Source organism: Barbus barbus, assembly GCF_936440315.1.
Source record: "Barbus barbus genome assembly, chromosome: 8".
Lineage (NCBI taxonomy): Eukaryota > Metazoa > Chordata > Actinopteri > Cypriniformes > Cyprinidae > Barbus > Barbus barbus.
In genome coordinates, this window is record NC_136736.1 from 35,494,414 (window position 1) to 35,515,000 (window position 20,587).

Here is a 20,587-nt window from a genome sequence, read left to right on the forward strand (position 1 = left end):
CATTTAATGAAATCTACAACTACAGCAACAAACTCATCATCTGAGAAAAACACACACATAAATCCAGAGCAGTTCAATTCTACAGCAGACAGACACGACTGAACCGAGTCGATTCATCAACGAAAACCTGCAGAGAAACAACAGAGAGAACAGTGTGTGTGTGTGTGTGTGTGTGAGAGAGAAGAGTGTGTGTGTGCGTGTGTGAGAGAGAAGAGTGTGTGTGTGTGTGTGTGAGAGAGAGAGAGAGAGAGAGAGAGAAGTGTGTGTGTGTGTGTGTGTGTGCGTGTGTGAGAGAGAAGAGTGTGTGTGTGTGTGTGCGTGTGTGAGAGAGAAGAGTGTGTGTGTGTGTGTGTGAGAGAGAGAGAGAGAGAGAAGTGTGTGTGTGTGTGTGTGTGTGTGTGTGAGTGAGAGAGAGAGAGAGAGAGAGAGAAGAGTGTGTGTGTGTGTGTGTGTGCGTGTGTGAGAGAGAAGAGTGTGTGTGTGTGTGTGCGTGTGTGAGAGAGAAGAGTGTGTGTGTGTGTGTGTGAGAGAGAAGAGTGTGTGTGTGTGTGTGTGTGTGTGTGCGTGTGTGAGAGAGAAGAGTGTGTGTGTGTGTGTGCGTGTGTGAGAGAGAAGAGTGTGTGTGTGTGTGTGTGTGTGTGTGTGTGTGTGTGTGTGTGTGTGAGAGAGAGAGAGAGAGAGAGAGAGAGAGAGAGAGAGAGAGAAGTGTGTGTGTGTGTGTGTGTGAGAACAGCCCTTCTGTATCATATGAAACACATTCTGTAGATAAACACACACACACACACACTCTGAAACACCTGATCTCAATTCATATTCCAGCAGAAAATCAATCATCTGACCTCTGGATCATAAAGACTAGAATGAGTTCATGATTTCAAATTAATTACACACACACACACACACACACACACACATATATATATATATATATAAAAATAATAATTAAAGGAAAGGCAAAGAAAAAGTGAGAAATCTTTGGTTTTTCTGCTTTGGGAGCCACAAAATAAAACTATGTTTTTTAATATATTTCTATATACTCCTGGAATATAGTGTGTGTTTTCTGACTAAAGAAGAGGAGAAACAGAGGGCGGCACAAAGACAGACGCTGATGAATCTTTGGTTTTCATTCCTGCAGAAAATCGTAAAGATGAACCTGAAGCTGCTCGCACACAATCACTGATAAACGCAGGATAATAAACCATACAGCGAGAGACGAGAACAGATCAATGCTCGTCAATCAAATAAAGAAATGAGCAAAGAACAGAAACTGCTGATATTTTCATATAAAAACAACAAAACGCCACCAGTGAAAGGACTTAAAGACATTTGCTTTGGCAAAAAAACAGAATGAAGCTCAAGCGCGTCTGTATACAGTAGTATTAGAGAAGAGTCTTCAGATGAAGATCCTTGAGCATCAGTGCTGCTGGAGGGATTCCTGACCTCTGACCTCTGAGCTCGCTACACGCCGGTCAGATCTGTCTGTCCGCAGCCATCAGAAACACATCTGATATGACAGACAGATGTGAGCGAATCACACACACAGGTTTAATCGATTCAGTTGAACGAACTCGATTCAGAATCAGTTCACTCAGAGTTCGCTTGCATCTCCCGCCGGCACTCGTTTAAAGCCTTCTAACCGTATTGATAAAGTGATGTTGAGTTAGAGTCCTAGATTAAAAAGTCCTCTGACAGAACCCAACGCAACGTGAAAGATCTGAAATGCTTATGGTTAGAAATCTGAAATCATCTACGATCGGCTCGTTCCACAGAGCCGCAAATAAAAACAACAGAAAGCCTCGTAGAAAGTCCATATAAACTCTATAATCTCTCGTCGAGAATCAAGAAAGAGTCACATTTTTGGTTAATTTAGACGTTAGTTTAAGAAACGGATTAAGTTCACAGGAAGTGTTTTTGGTAGTAGCACAGGACTGGGCGGAGCCTCACTGCGCCTTTGAGGCCACGCCCACGCTCTTGGTCGTCGTGGCGATGTCACTGGTCAGCTGCAGGTTGAGCGCTCCGCCTCCAGCCCCGCCCGCTGACAGAAGATTGGCCGGCAACAGAGAGAAGCTGGACGGATTGAGGAAGAAGGGCGTGGTCACCAGGCTGGGGGCGGAGTTTCCCACACTGGTGTTGGCGAATAGCAGGCCGGTGTTTCCGTCAAAGGAGGTCAGAGGAAAAGCGCCGCCTGACGCCAGAGCTGATGAACGAACACCAGAAATACATTTATACGGCAAAATCATGACATTAATGTTCATCAGATCAGGGCGAGATGATGATGTAGTTACCCTGGATGGTGGCCAGCATGTTGTTGTTCATCAGTGCAGGACTAAAGGTGTTTCCCAGAGCAGGAGCCAAACTCATCAGCGCCCCGCTGCACAAACACAAGCATCACAGTCACGTCATGAGTCCGATAACATCGCTGCAGTGCCGTTAGTGTGTGCCGATTATCGGCATCGGCTCCGATACTGCCATTCTACTATATTGACCAGATTATATTGTTTACATAAATATATTTACTTGAATGTATTTTACAACAATACAAAGAGCAATGTGTAACATTTGACCAGATTTAGTCCTACACTTATTCACTCTTATTTGCTCCCCACTAAATAATGTGATTTCACTAAATATTTAGATTTTATACAATTATTGTGCACTCATGATTTTTCTAGAATAATAATTTTTGCTGCTGAATTATCCATTAACCTAGTTTATTTTTGTCATACATTATGCTTATATATTTTTCATTTGTTATTTTATAAAGAGTGATGATCAGGTCAACACACAGGAATAGAAATTATACACCGATTTAAAAAAATGAAAAATAAATAAATGTATATATGTATATATATATATATATAATTTTTTATTTAGAATTTGGGATCGGTTCTGAAAAAATGGTATCGGACCACCCCTAGTGCCAATCATCTGTGTGGAGCATTGCTACAACCAATGAGATGTAACTGTGGGTGGAGCTTCCCAGCATCATGTCATATGACCAACAAAACCTCTGATTAATATGAAAGAAAAACTTTCATAGAAACCAAACCGGTCCGGCTCACATTTAACCCCAAAACAAAACAAAATAAAACAAAAAAACTCATTGATATTTTGCATGTTCACTAAAAACACCATAATACAGTAAACTTTTATTGAAATGAGCTTAAATGGCAAGAGAATTTGGGGCTAATGCGTTTAAGATATTATAACTGTTTTGTATTACAGGTTTTCTGAAATGTTCTGTTGAAATATGCAAATGATGCATTATATAATTACACTATGCACAAGTGTGCATTCATTTCAAGCACATAAATATGAACATTGTATAAACTCAGGTTCATAATTCTTGTTTGATTTAATTGTCATATTACAGGTTTTTCCAGAGGGGATTCTGGATTTCTCTTTTCATCACTCCATAAATCAGAAAATACTGTCAACAGACAGAAAACAAACACATTTTCACCATGTTTTTAGGAGTGAAATGTCATATAAACCAGTGTGAATGAAATATGAAGAAGCCTTTAGAATATAGAGAGGAATAAAACTAAAGTCTGCTGTTAGTAAGAGAAAAAACTCTATAGACGCAAATAGAGAAAGTGCAATAAAATAAACACTTAAATGTGTATTTGGGATGTTTTCTTTCCTGTAGTCTGAAAGAAATCATGTTATGGGAATATACATTTTTATATTTCCATCCCATAATGCCCCGCTCGCTCACCCCTGCGTCAGCTGTGACGGTGTAATGATCGTTGGGTTCAAACCCGCGATAGTAGTCAGATTAGCTCCGCCCAGTCCCATGCCTGTCACCAGCAGCTGCCCCGCCCCCTGCGTGACCGTCGTCGCCGTGGAAACTGCCTGCGCGAGGGTGGCCAGGTCCTGTTTAACAGCGGTGGCGGATGTGCTGAGAGAGGATGTTGTCATGACAGGAGCGGGCGTGGCCACGGTGGGCGCCATGGAGATGACGGAGGGCGTGCTCGATGTCACCTGACCCAGAGCTCCGCCTACAGCACAGATACAGAGAGAGCGTCACATGACCCACAAGCTCACAAATAAATATGGAGGAAGATGAAACTGTGACTGCAGGAGAAACGCACCGCTGAACGTCATGCTACTCAGAGAAACCACAGGACTGACCGTCAGTGTGCTCGTGCCGCTGGACACCTAAACACAGACAATCACTCGTCAATAATCAATAATCACTCAATAATCACCACTCACTCATCAATAATCACTCAGCAACACAGGAAACATTATATAAATTAAATATTACTTTATTATTATTATTATAAAACAATATCAAATATGATCTATTTACTATATCAATATGATAAAATAATTATTACTACTTGTATTATGATTATTATTCCTAAATTAAACAATACAATAGCAATATTTATTTTGTTTACTAATATATTAAGTAATTATTTTTCCATACAGATAATTTTTTACAGTGAAATAAAACAATGACTAGATGATTATAATTACTACTTTTATTATGATTATTAACATTACTGAAAATGATTCAACAAAATAGGAAATATTACTATTGTATTTGACTGTAAAATAAATTTAACTAATCACACATTTTTTTCTGAAATTAATCGTGATTAATCCCACCTAACATTAAAGTTTTTAAACAATTTTATATTGCAATAATTTCACGTTCAATCTTCAAATTAATGTAGAAACAACATAAAGACAGTATATTTTTCATCAAAGAATCCTGAAAACAGTGTCACATGTTCCAAAACAATATGAAGCAGCACAACAGTTTCCAGCATTGATAATAAATCAGTATATTATTATGATTTCTGAAGATCATGTGACACTGAAGACTGGAGTAATGATGCTGAAAATACAGCTGCAGATCACAGAAATACATTATATTTTTAAGTATATTAAGATAGAAAAACGTTATTTTAAATCGCAATAATAGTTCACAATATTACAGTTTTTTCTGTATTTTTGATCAAATAAATTCAGCTTTGATGAGCAGAAGAAACTTCTGTAAAAAACATTAAAATCTTACTGATCCCAAACTTTTGAGCAGCAGTGTATATATCAAAATTTAATTTTATTACTAAATAAAACTTAAAATAAGCGATGTTACAATTGTATCCAATAATAATAATAATAATTTGATAGTACTTTATAGTTTTGTAACACTTAATATTCATGGCTGTTTAAACCGGTTTGATAACGGCAGTGATCTGGTTCTATCAGGGTTAGTCTGATCTGGATCTGTGGTGACGCACCGGGGCGCTGCTGTAGATGGTTCTGATGGCCGATCCGAGCGAGCCGCCGCTGCTGGGAGGATTGATCCGCTTCTCCTTCTGCCTGCGGTTACAGAACCAGACGCGCACCACCTCCTTCTCCATGTGGAGCTGATCCGCGATCAGTGTGATCTCCTCCGACGACGGCTTGTGACTTTGCTGCAGATCACACACACACACACACACACACACACACACACTCATCAGCGAAGCCCCGCCCACAAAACATCAGTCACCAATCCCATCCTAGCAACTATTCTGTGGAGTGATAAACAGACAGCATTACTATGTTCTCACACTTCTGGCCAGTCAAACGTAACCAAACACCTTAAGTCTGAGTTTTAATCGATTCAATAATTGTAGTATATTTTAGCTCAGTTCTATTTAGTTTGAGGAGCTTTTTGGTACTAAATAATATGTGCAATAGTTAAAATCCATGAATGACCATTTAAAATATAACATTTTCTAATGTGTTTATTATTTATATTACAATTAGTGTAATATTTAGGGATAATTCCAGCGCAAAGAAGCAAATGAAAGGCGTTTGGTGGCAAGAATAATAATATTCATATGTAATGCCATGGTTTAACCACTAGATGCCCGTAAGGCTGTTTAATAAATATAGCCTACATGTAGTTACGTCTTCTATAGTTGCTAAAAAAAGAGCTTTGTCGGTCATAATTGCTTGCTTACTTTTTTTTTTTGGTTTTGCATTTTTTATGTATATTTAGACATTAAACACTCAATTTTTAAGTTTCTTTTTTTTATGTTAAATTTAAAAAGATTAATTACTCGCATCCCAGTGTTATTTTATGATATTCACATAAGCATACAACATATATTACAAATGGCAAGCAAATACGGAATTTAACCCAATAAAAAAAAAAAAGTTTGAAATAATGTTTAATAACACAAGGCAACCAAATGCATTCAGCGAAATTACTACATTCCTTGAATGGGCAGTGTTCACAAACTCATTTGACCTCCTAACTATAGCACGCTTCATAAAACACCTCTACTGGCCAGATTTACGAGAGGTCAACTAATGCATTAACATTAGGAATGCAACGATGCCATTTTTTCAGATTCGATACGGATCCGATACAGCATAGTTGTTTTTAATCAATGTATAATTTCTATACCTCGGTGTGACCTGATCATCATTCTTTATGTGTTAAACACAATCTACTACATTTAGATGACGTCATTTGAATGAAAAATAACAAATAAAAAAATATATACTATTATAAACTAGGTTAGTGGATAATTCAGCAGCAAATGTTATTCTAGAAAAATCATGAGTGCACAGTTTAATCAAATCTAAACATTTAGTGAAATCCCATCTGGATCTATTGGTTGCTCCGTGACACGCTTTACTTCTGCATTCCTCAGTTCCTATGCAAGCCTATGAGAGTCTGCTGTTGTTTCACATGCCACTGTACAGAAGTTACTCAGAAATGCTGTGAATGAGCGACGGTGACGCTGAGCTCTGCTGCTCTCTAGCGGTCAGGGTTGGCGCTCACCTCCAGGAAGCTCTTCTCTAAGGCCAGACGGATGCTGGTCTCGATGCTGGTGCGCTTCTTACGCCGGCGGTTCAGACTCTCGCAGAGACCCGGAGACATCTCGCTCGCACTCGACACCACGCAGTCCGCAGACATGTTCTCTGAGCAAACACAGGAAAAACACTCAACAATCAACACACACAGATACGGACAAACACATCGACTTCCAGTTCAAGCAGTGATATGTCTCAAATAAAATTGGTTTCCAGCCATTTTTACATTTATGATGGCATTTCTGATCTTATTAGATGTATGCATCATCTCACATTTAATCAATAAAATAATTTAGGCTGTTACCAATCAAATTAAATCAGTGTCATGCAGCACAGAAGCTGCATTTAGATGCATTTAAACTCTTTAATACAGCTCGGAAACATTTACACTACACTGACACAGGAACCTTTATAGAACTATTAGAGTGAACTTCAACTAAAACACAAATCAGAAAAAATAAAATAAAAAATGCATTACTTAAAATAAAATAAATGTTAACTGAGATTAGGGCTGGGCGTTTTTTCCGATTTGATCAATTAAATCGAATTTAATGTTTTGCCACAATTTTATTTTTTTTAAAATCTAGGAATCACGATTTTGAATAGAAATATAACCAAACGTTAGATTGAGACCCTTCGACAATATGCCAATGATAGTAATAATCTACTGGTGTTACATCTTCAGTCATTTGAATTACCTCGACTTTTAAAGCATTTTCCTCGTATTATTTCTGAACATATATATATATATATATATATATAAAACAAGTTTGTAGAAGATGTATTTGTAGTTCATGCATCTTTTTTCTGCAAAGATATTTAACAAGTGATTAACATCATGTTGACTGCTTCATATGTGCTGCACTTGGAATACAATTTTCTTTAACTAGAGGGTTAATAAAGAAAAAGTTACTTGAATCATGCTTGAAGCAAGTTGACGAGTTAAAAATTGGTCAAACGTTCTGAAAAAATATGAATAAATTGCCATATCGCCCCCAGACCTAACTGAAATAAAATACAAAAAAAGCATTTATCTCAGCAAATTGCTATGGAAACCTTTCTTATTTTAATTGAGTTAAACTACTAAATGATTTGTTCTGTGTTTCTGTTATTAAACATCTGCTAAACGTCTCAGTCTGAAGAAGGTCATGTTCTCACCTGCGTCGTTGAGCCACTTCTCCAGCAGAGGCTTGAGTTTGCACATGTTCTTGAAGCTCAGGTTCAAGGCCTCGAATCTGGAGATGGTGGTCTGACTGAAGTCATTTCCGTAGAGTTTCCCCATCGCCAGCCCCACGTCACCCTGACACACACACACACACACACACACACTTGTTTCACTATCCTTGTGGGGACATCCCATAGGCGTAATGGTTTTTCTACTGTACAGACCGTATATTCTATTGCCCTACACCAACCCTACACCTAAACTTAGCCCTCACAGGAGACTGTGCATTTTTAGATTTTCAAAAAACTTCATTCTGTGTGATTTATTAGCTTGTTTACTCGTGGAGACCTCTTTTAGGTCCCCGCCGTGACACAAGTCCCCATGAGTCTGTGTGCATTCAGGTTTAAGCCCCCACTGGTATATAAACACACACACACACCTGAGTGAAGCCCAGCTTGATGCGTCTCTGCTTGAAGTTCTTGGCGAACAGCTCGAGCTCCTCGAGGTCGCTGGCCTCCTCCACACACACAGCGTCGGAGCGCTTCGGAGCGGCCGCTGGACCCGGCATAGACGCAATCTTCCGCGTCGGTGTGGCCGCCTGCAACAGCATGAAGAGCCGAAGGATTAGCTTTATTTCCATTCTGTTTTAATGTTATTATTATTATTTTTTAAATTCCATTTATTCCATTTTAATTTTTCTGGACTCTGTTTTAATGGAGTTGAATTTAGCAATCAAAGAACGTGTATAAAATGATTAAAATCATAAAACACCATAAATCATGAAATACAATTTAACAACAATTTATGAAAAGATCTACTAAATCGAACTAAACTTTTAGGGCTCTATGAAATGCATTTCTTTTTTTTTCAAATTCTGTTTTATTTTAACGTGTGTGTTTTCAATTAAAATTTTTAATTTTTTAATTCAATTTTAATAATCAAATGCATGTCTAATGAAAATTAACTCCTGTTTTTTAGTGCTGCACAACAGAGGTTTACTGTTAAAATTAAAACAAGGATGAAAAAAACGGCTTTACTTATTATATTATATATTTTATTCTTTTTATTATTTCTGAGATATGCACAACCTGCAGACTTCAGAATAAGTTAGCAGTCTTGTGTGGTTTAATACTCAGACACTTGTCCACATTGTCATCTGATTAAGTGTACAGCCCTGCTTTTGATTTATTCAACCAGAATATGACAAATTCTGCGACATTCTGCGCCATACAGTAAATTACATTTTTATAACTGGATTCTGTGATTCCATCCATGTTTTCCGCATCACGGCAATCACAGAGCCCAAGAACAGTCTCGAGTCTCTTTCATTTAAAACATTTAGAGAAGAACAAAACCAAGCAGGGCTGCGTTTCCCAAAAGCTCCACTGAACTCTGCATCTGAGGTGTGCTGTACCTGAGCGGTGAGGGCGATGCTGCTCTGCGCTTGGCTTTGAGGTAGAGTCAGGAGATTCTGAGGTTGCAGGAGACCTGAGACACACACAGACGAGTTAGAAACAGCACTGAGGCGCAGCGGCATCAGCAGACAGAGGAGACGCTCGTACCGCTCTGACCCTGAGGAGACGGAGATATGATGAACTGCGGCTGAAGCTGAGGACTGAGGGAGTGACCCTGCTGAACCAAGACGAACTGCTGCAAGCCCTGCGGCTGCAGACGGAGAGAGAGAGAGACAGATGCATGTTCACGACTGACATCATTATAAGATATATCTATACTATCGCTACACAACAGCCTCTTCTGCTCACAGAGGCAGCATTTATTTGATCAAAAATACAGTAAAAATTGTGAAATATTATTAGAATTTAAAGCAGCTGTTTTCTCTGTGAATATGTGTTAAACTGTAATTTATTTCTGTGATCTGCAGCTGTATTTTCAGCATCATTACTCCAGTCTTCAGTGTCACATGATCTTCAGAAATCATAATAATATACTGATTTACTGATCAACAAACATTTCTGATTATTATCAATGTTGAACACAGTTGTGCTGCACAATATTTTTGTAATATATTTCAACACAATATTTTTCAAAAGAACAGCATTTATTTGAAATAGGAATCTTTTGTAACATTATAAATGTCTTTACTGTCACTTTTGATCAATTGAATGCATCTTTTATGAATTAAAGTGATAATTTCTTTGACCCCAAACAGGTTTGAACAGTATCGTATGTCTTACTAACAGAAGTGGGCATCAGAATAAACAGTTTCTCTCTATTATTGTGTGAATGAGCAGCCGCTCTCAGGCGTTTGAGGTCAGACAGCAGAGGGCGTGTCAGTGATCTCTGGACTGTGATTGGCCGGTGAGCTGTCAGTCACTTACAGAGGCGATCTGAATGGGCTGGGACAGTGTGATGGGCGTGGCCGCGGAGGCGGAGATACTGGCTCCGGTGGTGCTGCTCTGCTGCACTGCGGCCAGGAGCTGCAACTGCGCAGACGGAAAAAATACAATCTGAAGCCAAATCAGCAGTTTTATACTTCTCATCCAAGCGTCTGCACGAAGAATTCAGTTTACACTTTTTTTTATCATGTAAATAGTAGTGGTTGACCGATAGGCTATGGGTTTCTTGACAGCCAATAACCCTATCTTGAAAAGCAGGGCGGCCGATATAAAGCAGATGTAATTGTATTTATTTTAATTAATATTTAAGAAATTTGAAAATGGATAAAAAATAAATGTGTAAAATAAACATAGATGACAAAGTATTTTTCACAAATAAATAAATATTTAATAAAAATACAATTAAAAAGGAAGTAAGCACGAGTTTAAAGTTTGTTGATCTAAAGTGTGTTTCCTCCTGACCAACCATCATGCAAAAAAACATGCGATCATGCAGGATACAGATGCACACTTCACAACATCTCACAGCTGGATTCAACTAAGTTTGCAAGGTTTGTCAAATTAAATATTCATTAGTCATTCAAAGATTTGTTTAAATGATATAAATGCGTATTTGCTGAATGCTGATGGCAAACGAGAAAGTATTATAATGTTTGCCTTTCTATTACTAATAATATAAAAGCAATCGTTATATTACTTTTTATAATTTTGTAAAAATTTTAATTCCTTTGTTTAACAGTTCTGATTATTAGACAGACTTCTATCCGTATTAGACAGAACTGTTAACGACGACAGCGAACAAGAGGGAGAATGTGAGCGCTGTGTGTTCAGACGCTGCCGCTCTCAGCGCGTCAAAATAAAAGTCTTGAACGCATCGGCCAAACAGGAAAAACTATATCGGCCGATGCAGATATTTGAGAAATGCCAAATATCGGCCGATATATTGGCCTTGGTGATATATCAGTCGGCCACTAGTAAATAGTTCATACCTTGACTGTAAATTGTGAATCTTAATATTTACTTATTACTTTACGCCACATCAGCATCAAAGGCTGTGTTCATAGCAAACACTTAAGAATAATAAGATTTAACAAAGAGGTAATAACAATAGTTCAATGAATTGTGCACATATTTTTATGAACAAACAAAAATACAATTATTTACCAACTTCTAGATTAATTTATTATAGACATTCTAATACTTTCCAAGAGAAACTTCTATTAGAAAAAGTCTATTAATGTAGTTTCTGAGTAAAACTTGAGTAAATCTTAACATGTGACCCTGGATCACAAAACAATGTCATAAGTGTCAATTGAGATTTATAGATCATCTGAAAGCTGAATAAATAAGCTTTCCATTAGGGCTGTAGCTATCCAATATTTTAGTAATCGCGTATTCTACCGAAAACTCCATAGAATAATCGGATAAGAAGACCTCTTTCTTTATTAAAGAGCAATACTAAATATACAAGAGAAAATAAGACAGGTCTCTTAAAATGAACAAGTAATTTGTTTACTTTTTAGAAAAATTAACATTTTTATTGCTTAAATTGCATATATTAATAACTGTGAAAACCCATTTAGTGCATTTAATTGCCATATTACATTCAAAATGCAAATACAAACATAAATAAAAATATAATTAATACAAATATAAAAATCAATTTCAAATTACTTTAAAAATGGAAATCATAGTACAACCTAAAACTAAAACATAAATCAAAATTATAGTAATTAAAAAAAAAAAAAAAAACCTAAATATTGTGCAACTTAACTTTCAAGTTTCAGCCCAACTACAGCTCAGGCATGACATAAGCTTTTACCGTCTTCTTAGAAGGGTTTTGTAACAGGCAGAAAAATTACTGGACAGGAAGCTAAGAGTCCATAACATAAAATTTCTTTAACACATTTTTCAGCAACATGAAATTAAAGTTATTTGGAGAATAAACGCTCTTCAATGTCTCTCTGCATACTGGTGTGTGTGTGTGTGTAATCCTTTAAAGGAGCATGTGGTTGCAAGCACAGTGCTCCGTATGGAGTTACAGTAAATGGTAGGCATGCACCGAAATGAACATTCTGGGTCATAAATTCCGCTCAGATTTGCATACTCTCCTCCACCGGTTTCCGAGCGACAGAAGTGTGCGTAATTAACGCTTCACGTACCTGCTGGAGCAGCGCCTGAGTCTGAGTGCCGCTGACCTCTGCTTGACCGCTCGGTTTGTGGCCGTCCAGACCGTTGGCCTGAGCTGCTGCTGCTGGACGAACACATGAGAGTCAATCAGTGAGTCAAACACAGATGTACTGAATCAGCAGCTCGTCGCTCACCTCCCTGCGCTCCGTTCTCCATGCTGCCTTTGCTCAGATCTGCTGGATGGCTGCTGGAATCTGTGCAGAGAGAAAACGTGTGTGAAACCTGTGCAACATTTACAAAAGCTGCTGATGACAGTAGGGCTGGGCCATTTTATCGATTACTATAAAGTAGAGCTCAACCGATGTATCGGTTTTGCTGATTAATCAGCACCGATAGTTGAATGCGGGAGATATCGGTTATCGGTAAAAATCAATGCCGATAGTTTTCCGGGTTGCGTTTGTTGCTGGAGCAGCTGAGAAGCTTCGCTATCATTATACAGAGCGAGAGCGCCCTCTAGAGGCGGAAATCCCTGACACCTCCTGCTGTTTGTTTTGACACGTGATACTGCGCTGCACAGAGCGGGAAACTTCAGATGCAGATTTAGACACAGCCGACAGAAAATCCTGGCACGCCACATAGTTTTCCATTAAATTACATTATATTTGTCCCAAATAATTATTAATGCACATAATGACTTCACCCTAGGCTGTAAAATTGTGTATTTTTCAGCAAAATGTTTCTTTAGTGGCTCTAATAAAGTATGCTTCATTTATTGAGCAGTAATTAAGATTGTTATTTCTCTTTCCGTTTGCTCTGTTTTTTTAAACGCCGAACTTCAAACTCATCTATGCCAATTTGCTCATTCTTGCAGTGAAGCTTTGCCCATTCGGTGATTAAATCAACTGTTTCAGACCGATGCTCGAGTTACGGTGTGAGATATCTGTGAGTTGTGTTAAAGATGTGGCGCGGCGCTTTTCTTTAAAAGTGTGTGACTAACATTTTGTTATTTTGATTAGATAATCAAGTGTTCTAAACTAGAAGAAAATAAAAAGTAAAGAGAGTACACATACAATGCCTATATGTATGTAAATTCAATGCTGTGGCCTTTGATATTTAAAGGTTTAAAGATCTTTAAGCATGACCGCTGAAATGAAATGGTAACACTTTATAATAAGAGTCTGTTTGTAACATTAAGGTTAATGGGGGAAGTCGTGGCCTAATGGTTAGAGAGTCGGACTAGTAATCGAAAGGTTGCGAGTTCGAGCCCCCGACCGGCAGGAATTGTAGGTGGGGGGAGGGAATGTCCAGCGCTCTCTCCACCCTCAATACCACGACTGAGGTGCCCTTGAGCAAGACACCGAACCCCCAACTGCTCCCCGGGCGCTGCCCACTGCTCCGGGTGTGTGTTCACTGCTGTGTGTGTGTGTGTGTGTGTGTGGATGGGTTAAACGCAGAGCACCAATTTCGAGTATGGGTCACCATACTTGACAATACGTCACGACTTTACTTTACGACTTTTTACTTTACTAATGAGAGAGAATGTTAGAATGTGTTAATTTCAACATTTACTATTACTAATACATTTTTAAATTTGAAAGTATCTTGTTAACACACTTTTACATACATTAGGAATGGCTCGATACCACAATTTCAGCTTCGGTACGATAACAGAATGTAAAACCTCGGTATCGATACTAAATCGATACCATATGACAAAAAGCCAGCCTCAAAAGATAAGTGAATTGAAAATTTTATTAAAATAATTATATTAAAAACAGATTCTTAATACCTTTGTATCAAAATGTAACAACAACAAAAAAAACATACCGGGAACATGGGTTACATTTTGACTGAGTTTGAAGAAAAGAAATACAACTGAAGTAACGCAATTAATTCAACAAATGTTGCTTTATTGTAAAGTGTTACTCTAACAGTCAAAGTAATATTCAAAATCATGTTATTGTTTCTCTTTCTCTCAGATTGTTTTCAGATTTCAGACTCAGATAGCCAATGAAAAAGCATTAAATATAAATCTCACTATTTCAGCTGCTTCATATTAGCAGAAACATTCCCTTCATATTAGTGATACTAAAATTAATATAGCAAAACTCTTGCTTAATTCAAATTCAATTAATATTCGATTGTATGAAATGCAAGTGCATATATTACGTGACCATAACTTCACTGGTTCTAGCGGGTCACACACTGCATCACATCTGTATGTGCGTTGATCAGTTGTAAATAAAAGTTATAATTAAATCTGAATTTATGAATGATGCACTCACCTGTCGATCTCTTAATTCTCTGAAAAGATCAGGATGAGCAAGTGACAAATGCTTAAAAAGGTTTGATGTCTTGCCTCCTGTGGTGACATGATTTATAGCAGCGCTTGCATTCAGGTGTAGTTCCTTCACCTTTATCATCGGTTTTGTATGCAGAGTAATGCCATATTTCACTTCTACTGTTCTCTTTAATAATTTCCGGTGTGTTGATAGAGTTTCATCTGTTTGACCCATCGCATCGTTCTATTGTCACATTTACCGGTTGTGCAGCAATTTGGGAGGCACTGCCACCTACAGGTGCACTTCACAACAGCACCGTTTGAAATATAATATATACTGGTACTTTTCCAGTACCGGTATACCGCACATCCCTAATACATATACATACATACATACAATAATTAATATTAATATTTTATCGGTTGATTAATCGGTATCGGCCAGTGTGGTCCAGCCTAGCTATCGGTCAACCTCTAATACAAATATGTTTTTGCCACAATTTCATTATTTTAAACTGAGAAAACGTGGCTTTGAAAAAACAAACAAACACTGCCAATCCACCAGTGCTGAGAGTTGAGGTTAGTTCATGACGCATGGCTGATGATCGTGTGTCACGCTTTGTTCTACGTTACGCTCCTTCATATCACTAGTCCTGATATTCACACAGAATGTATTTGTACTGAATACCACCAGACACACAAAAAACACAAAGTTATGAGACACCAGCTGAGCTTCTTTAACGCTGCAAAAAAGTGAGACGCAATGCTCAAACGCATCCGTTTACACAGAAATGCAATGGAAAAGCAGAAAGCTGTGCAGATCTACAACTATGTCTGATAAGCGATGTTTGATGATGCTGACAGACTGAAAGCTGCTGCTGTTTTCATTCACTGTTAATAATCGTCTATTACTGCTGTTATACTGACTTCTCGACTTCTTCAAGTTGAACTCTAAACCTGAACGTTAAAGAAATATTAAGCATTTTCTTATTTGACATAGGATAGGATAGTTTTAAATACAGTATTTGCATTCAAGATTTCATGCATTTTTCTGCAAAGATATTTAACACGCGAGTTTGTTCAGAACTCCCTTTCATCAGATGATTCATAAAGAGAATGTTACTTGAATCATGTGGCAGTTTTAAGCTGATTAGTTAAACGTTAAAAGAAGAAATCTTAATTCAAACGTTCAGAAAAAATACTATTTTTTGCCATATCACCCAATCCCAGATAACAAGAGCTGCAATATTAGATGCAGAACTGTATTAATATTAATCACATTTACAAGCGGAATTCAGTTTCATAGCAGATTCAGAACACAATCAACAGAGCAAACACTGGCTGCTTTAGTTCATCATGATAAACTCACCTGTGTCCAAAAGCGCACCTGAGACGAGCCGATCACAGACGGATGCAGCGCATCAGCGACAGCGAACGCATCCGACGGAGAACACCGGGACGAGAGAAACACAAAGACTACATCTGGAAGCACCGCATCCATAATGAAAGTTAATCAGTATGCAGCTGATTAAAGCCGTATGCAAATCTCACTCCCCGTCGCTCATTAGAAGAGCGCCGCTTTGAAGTTCTGCATGCAATTCATTTCGCACAGACCTCTGAAAGCTTTCTGCATAATTCAACATGTTTCATAAATATTTATCAGCTCATTAGCATATTAATTGGATAGCTTTTAGGAAAGAGGTACGGCGAGCACAACAGCGAGGGAGAAGTGAGACAAGGCCAATTACCAGCCGTGTGTGACTGTTTTAATTACTGGGGGGTGGGGGGGGCTTCCCAGCATGCAAAATGGCTACGATGAAAGAATGTGTCGCTAATGACCGCCGTCTCAAAACATCCCGGAGTCAAACTTGACGAGCTCGTTTATACAAAACAACATCTCAAAGCACAGGGATAACGAAGCCTTAACTCACCCGCCGACTGAGATCAACCACTGGTTTAACCTGGTTAACATTCTTCAGCAGTTTGAGGAGGGATCAGCAAATATTCGCTTTTTTTCCCGCCAGGATTTCTAAATTGCCTAAATATTCCTGATTTTGGCTTTGTTTTCCTATTGATAGTCTCTCTGTTGTGACTGATCGATATGGATATATCACGCTAATTTATTTAAAGATAGATAACTTGATAAAAAATTAATTTAGATGGCAACTTCTTGATTCTATTAATTCTGTTTTAGTTTTTTTTTCACAAATAAAATGTTATAGCATTTGCCTTTGTTACCTAAGATAAAAAAGCAGACACTATAATACTTTATCATAAGCGGTTTACTAATTTTGTTTACAAGTTCTGTTTAACAGACAAACTAAATTAACGAAGAAGGTCAGGAGGCAAAATAAAAGTCCTACTTCTGACATCTCGACCAAACAGGAAAAAATGTTGGCTAATGGCAATAAAAAAAATATATCAGCTGATATATCATGTGTCTTGGTGATATGTCAGTCAACCAGTACTGTATATCCTGCCTACTCGCACACCGTGATTGGTCGATTATGTCCGATGCCTGCACACTATTGGTCAAATCAACTTTCAGTATTACGTTTAGCAAGAATGAAAACTACAGGAAAACAAAGCTAAAACCTGTACATTTCAGGTGCGTTTCGTTTGGTTACCTGACTAAACAAGTGGTGTTTGCTAAGGTAAGGTAACTAGTAGTGCTCCTACTGAACTGACCATTAACTAACTAGTAAGTGCTGTGTAACTCGTCCTGCAGCTCAGTGAAGAGTGTTTCTCACCAAACCGCCAAACCAAAGCTTCATAAAGGTGAAGGAAGCTCTTCAGCTCGACTCGCAGCGATCAAAGACTCTGCTGCACTGCTACACAAAGACAAAGTCATGTGGCTTTAACTCAAGCTGTAGCCATGACAACAACCCCACTGAAAGACAGACAGACAGACGGAGAGAGAGACAGACAGATCTTTGTAACTCAAAAGAAAACAGTTGAGAGAAACACGATTTACATACGGCCGCTGCAAGGGCTTCAGTAAGCTAACTGACACACAATGCATTATGCAAATGTTTTAATTAATAGAATTTTAAATAAGCAATTAATTAGCCTTTCAAACTATTGAACGCAGCGCTGCATAATTTAAAGCAGATAAGTGGCATAAGGCACAACGCGGGAGAAATGAAGTATTCAGAACAGAAACATTTCAACTCAACTGCAGCCCAAACTTTCCTATTAGACCTCAAGAACTCATTAATATTCATCAGCTTTAATTAAGCCATCATCCTGTGTTTGCCAATCATGCGCTCCAATTCTGTGATGCCTTTAATGCAATAATACCAACTAGACTGAACTCCGCTCTCATACACGACCCGATCAGAGTCAGTCATGAATAACGAGCGGCTCAAACACCTTCAACTACAGACGTGCTGCACTGCTGCAGTGACGCTTCAGTGATTTTACAGTGACACTACAGTGATGTTACACAGATGTTACAGTGACACTACAGTGATGTTACAGTGACGCTACAGTGATGTTACAGTGACGCTACAGTGATGTAACAGTGACGCTTCAGTAATGTTACACAGATGTTACAGTGACGCTACAGTGATGTAACAGTGACGCTTCAGTGATGTAACAGTGACGCTTCAGGGATGTTACACAGATGTTACAGTGACACTACAGTGATGTTACAAAGATGTTACAGTGACGCTACAGTGATGTAACAGTGACACTTCAGTGATGTTACACAGATGTTACAGTGACTCTACAGTGATGTAACAGTGACGCTTCAGTGATGTTACACAGATGTTACAGTGACGCTACAGTGATGTTACACAGATGTTACAGTGACGCTACAGTGATGTAACAGTGACGCTTCAGTGACGCTACAGTGATGTTACAGTGACGCTACAGTGATGTTACACAGATGTTACAGTGGCGCTTCAGTGATGTTACACATATGTTACAGTGACACTACAGTGATGTAACAGTGACGCTTCAGTGATGTTACAGTGACGCTTCAGTGATGTTACACAGATGTTACAGTGACGCTTTAGTGATGTTACAGTGACGCTTCAGTGATGTTACACAGCTGTTACAGTGACGCTTCAGTGATGTTACAGTGACGCTACAGTGATGTTACACAGATGTTACAGTGACGCTTCAGTGATGTTACACAGATGTTACAGTGACGCTTCAGTGATGTAACAGTGACGCTTCAGTGATGTTACACAGATGTTACAGTGAAGCTTCAGTGATGTTACAGTGACAGTACAGTGACACTACAGTGATGCTACACAGAGCATTGGTATCAATCTCAATTCCTGGAGGGCCACAGCTCTGCAGAGTTTAGCTCCAAGCCTAATCAAACACACCTGATCCAGCTAAGCTGATGTAAAGCTGCTTTGACAATTTGCATTGTTAAAAGCGCTATACAAATAATAGTGACTTGACTTAATCAAGGTCTTCAGGATTACTAGAAACTTCCAAGAAGGTTGGAGCTAAACTCTGCAGAGCTGTGTCCCTACAGGAATTGAGTTTAAAACCAATGCGCTACAGTGATGTTACAGTGATGCTACAGTTACAGTAACAGTGCAGTGATGTTTCAGTAGGGCTGCATGATTATTCGAATATGATTGTCATGCGTCTCTTTCAGTGGAGCACGGTTCTGTGATCAGTAGTAAATCTCCATCCAAAGGCCAGAGGGCGCACTCGCATTGAAACTCCATATATGCCCCGCAGAAGAAAGCTAATGCACATCGTTCCAGGGTTGTGGCTATAAGGGATACCGCTGTGGCCGAAAACTAACAATGAAGCCGTAGTTCACTGACAAGCTACACAAAACCACATTCATAATCGCAGACTGATTTAATCGCACGATGATTAAATAGTTTTGCGATTATAAAAGCAGTTTGCGTAGCTTATCAATGAACTACGGCTCTGCCACTAAAGGATTATTTTTATTTCGATTAATCTATCGACTAATTTACGGATTAATCGATTAATCTAAATGATTAATTTCCCACAAAAAAGTCAACAATTTTACTTAAGAAATTTTTATTAAACCAAATGAAATCCAAATTTCTATGAAATCCTTTTTTTAAAGCAAAAGTAAAGTGCAACTTAGGCCCCGTTTACACTGTCAGTTAAATGTGACCCAATTCCGATTTTCTGCTCACGTGACACAGATCGGATCTGTTCTATGACAGTGTAAACAGGAAAAAGATGCATGCATTTGGGTGTAGCGAGATCGGATTCAGGCCTCATTCATTGGGAAATAAATCAGATATGTGCCAATGCGACTCATGTAAACAGTTGACAATTTGGCACTTCGCCATGGTTTAATGACGTTATATGAGTGTAAATCATGTAAATGCGCACAGGATATTTTGAGCTACGGGCAAAACAATAAAAAAAAAAGGAAAAATGACGATTTTAGTCGAATTTGAGGTTTTCACAAAACATAGTTCTCGTTTAGCGATCCCAATGCTCCAATTAGTAATTAAACATCTAAAATGATCTTTAATTGTATATTTTCTGAGAGGATTACCTTTTCTCCGCTCGCTTCTCGACCTGACTGTCATCTGAAGAGCGCACATAGATGGCTCGTCCTGGGCCTAAACTATGGCTTGCCCACGGAGGGCCCAGAGGCAGCCTTACAATATCTTACTCTTTTTAGCTTTATTATTATTATTATTATTTTCTCTCTATTATTAATATTATTATTATTTTGTTATTAATACTATGATTACTACTATTATTATTATTATTACTATTTTGTCCTCTTTCTAATCCTCCAACTTTCCCCACATTTATTTATTTTTTAATTAATTACTATCCTCTAATTTTTGTTATTAATGTTAC

General features: G+C 38.3%; 1 protein-coding gene across 3 annotated transcripts in view; it reads right to left on the bottom strand.

Annotated features, from left to right (window-relative positions):
* Positions 1–1,798: 1,798 nt before the first annotated feature.
* Positions 1,799–20,587, bottom strand: part of LOC306874120 (POU domain, class 2, transcription factor 1-like) — a 23,921-nt gene continuing 5,132 nt past the window's right edge. The window contains exons 1-14 of one of the 3 annotated variants that reach the window (XM_079423901.1): positions 14,766–14,864; positions 12,675–12,734; positions 12,513–12,604; positions 10,333–10,437; positions 9,556–9,658; positions 9,408–9,481; positions 8,433–8,591; positions 7,987–8,128; positions 6,797–6,936; positions 5,256–5,432; positions 4,095–4,161; positions 3,719–4,001; positions 2,286–2,371; positions 1,799–2,197 (exon numbers count right to left, since the gene is read on the bottom strand). In XM_079423901.1, the coding sequence (XP_079280027.1) occupies positions 1,941–2,197; positions 2,286–2,371; positions 3,719–4,001; positions 4,095–4,161; positions 5,256–5,432; positions 6,797–6,936; positions 7,987–8,128; positions 8,433–8,591; positions 9,408–9,481; positions 9,556–9,658; positions 10,333–10,437; positions 12,513–12,604; positions 12,675–12,696 (1,707 nt within the window). In that variant the 5' untranslated portion in view covers positions 12,697–12,734; positions 14,766–14,864 and the 3' untranslated portion in view covers positions 1,799–1,940. Of the gene's footprint in view, positions 2,198–2,285; positions 2,372–3,718; positions 4,002–4,094; positions 4,162–5,255; positions 5,433–6,796; positions 6,937–7,986; positions 8,129–8,432; positions 8,592–9,407; positions 9,482–9,555; positions 9,659–10,332; positions 10,438–12,512; positions 12,605–12,674; positions 12,735–14,765; positions 14,865–20,587 lie in introns of those variants that run through there. The other 2 variants (XM_079423900.1, XM_079423902.1) reach the window with 2 other exon arrangements.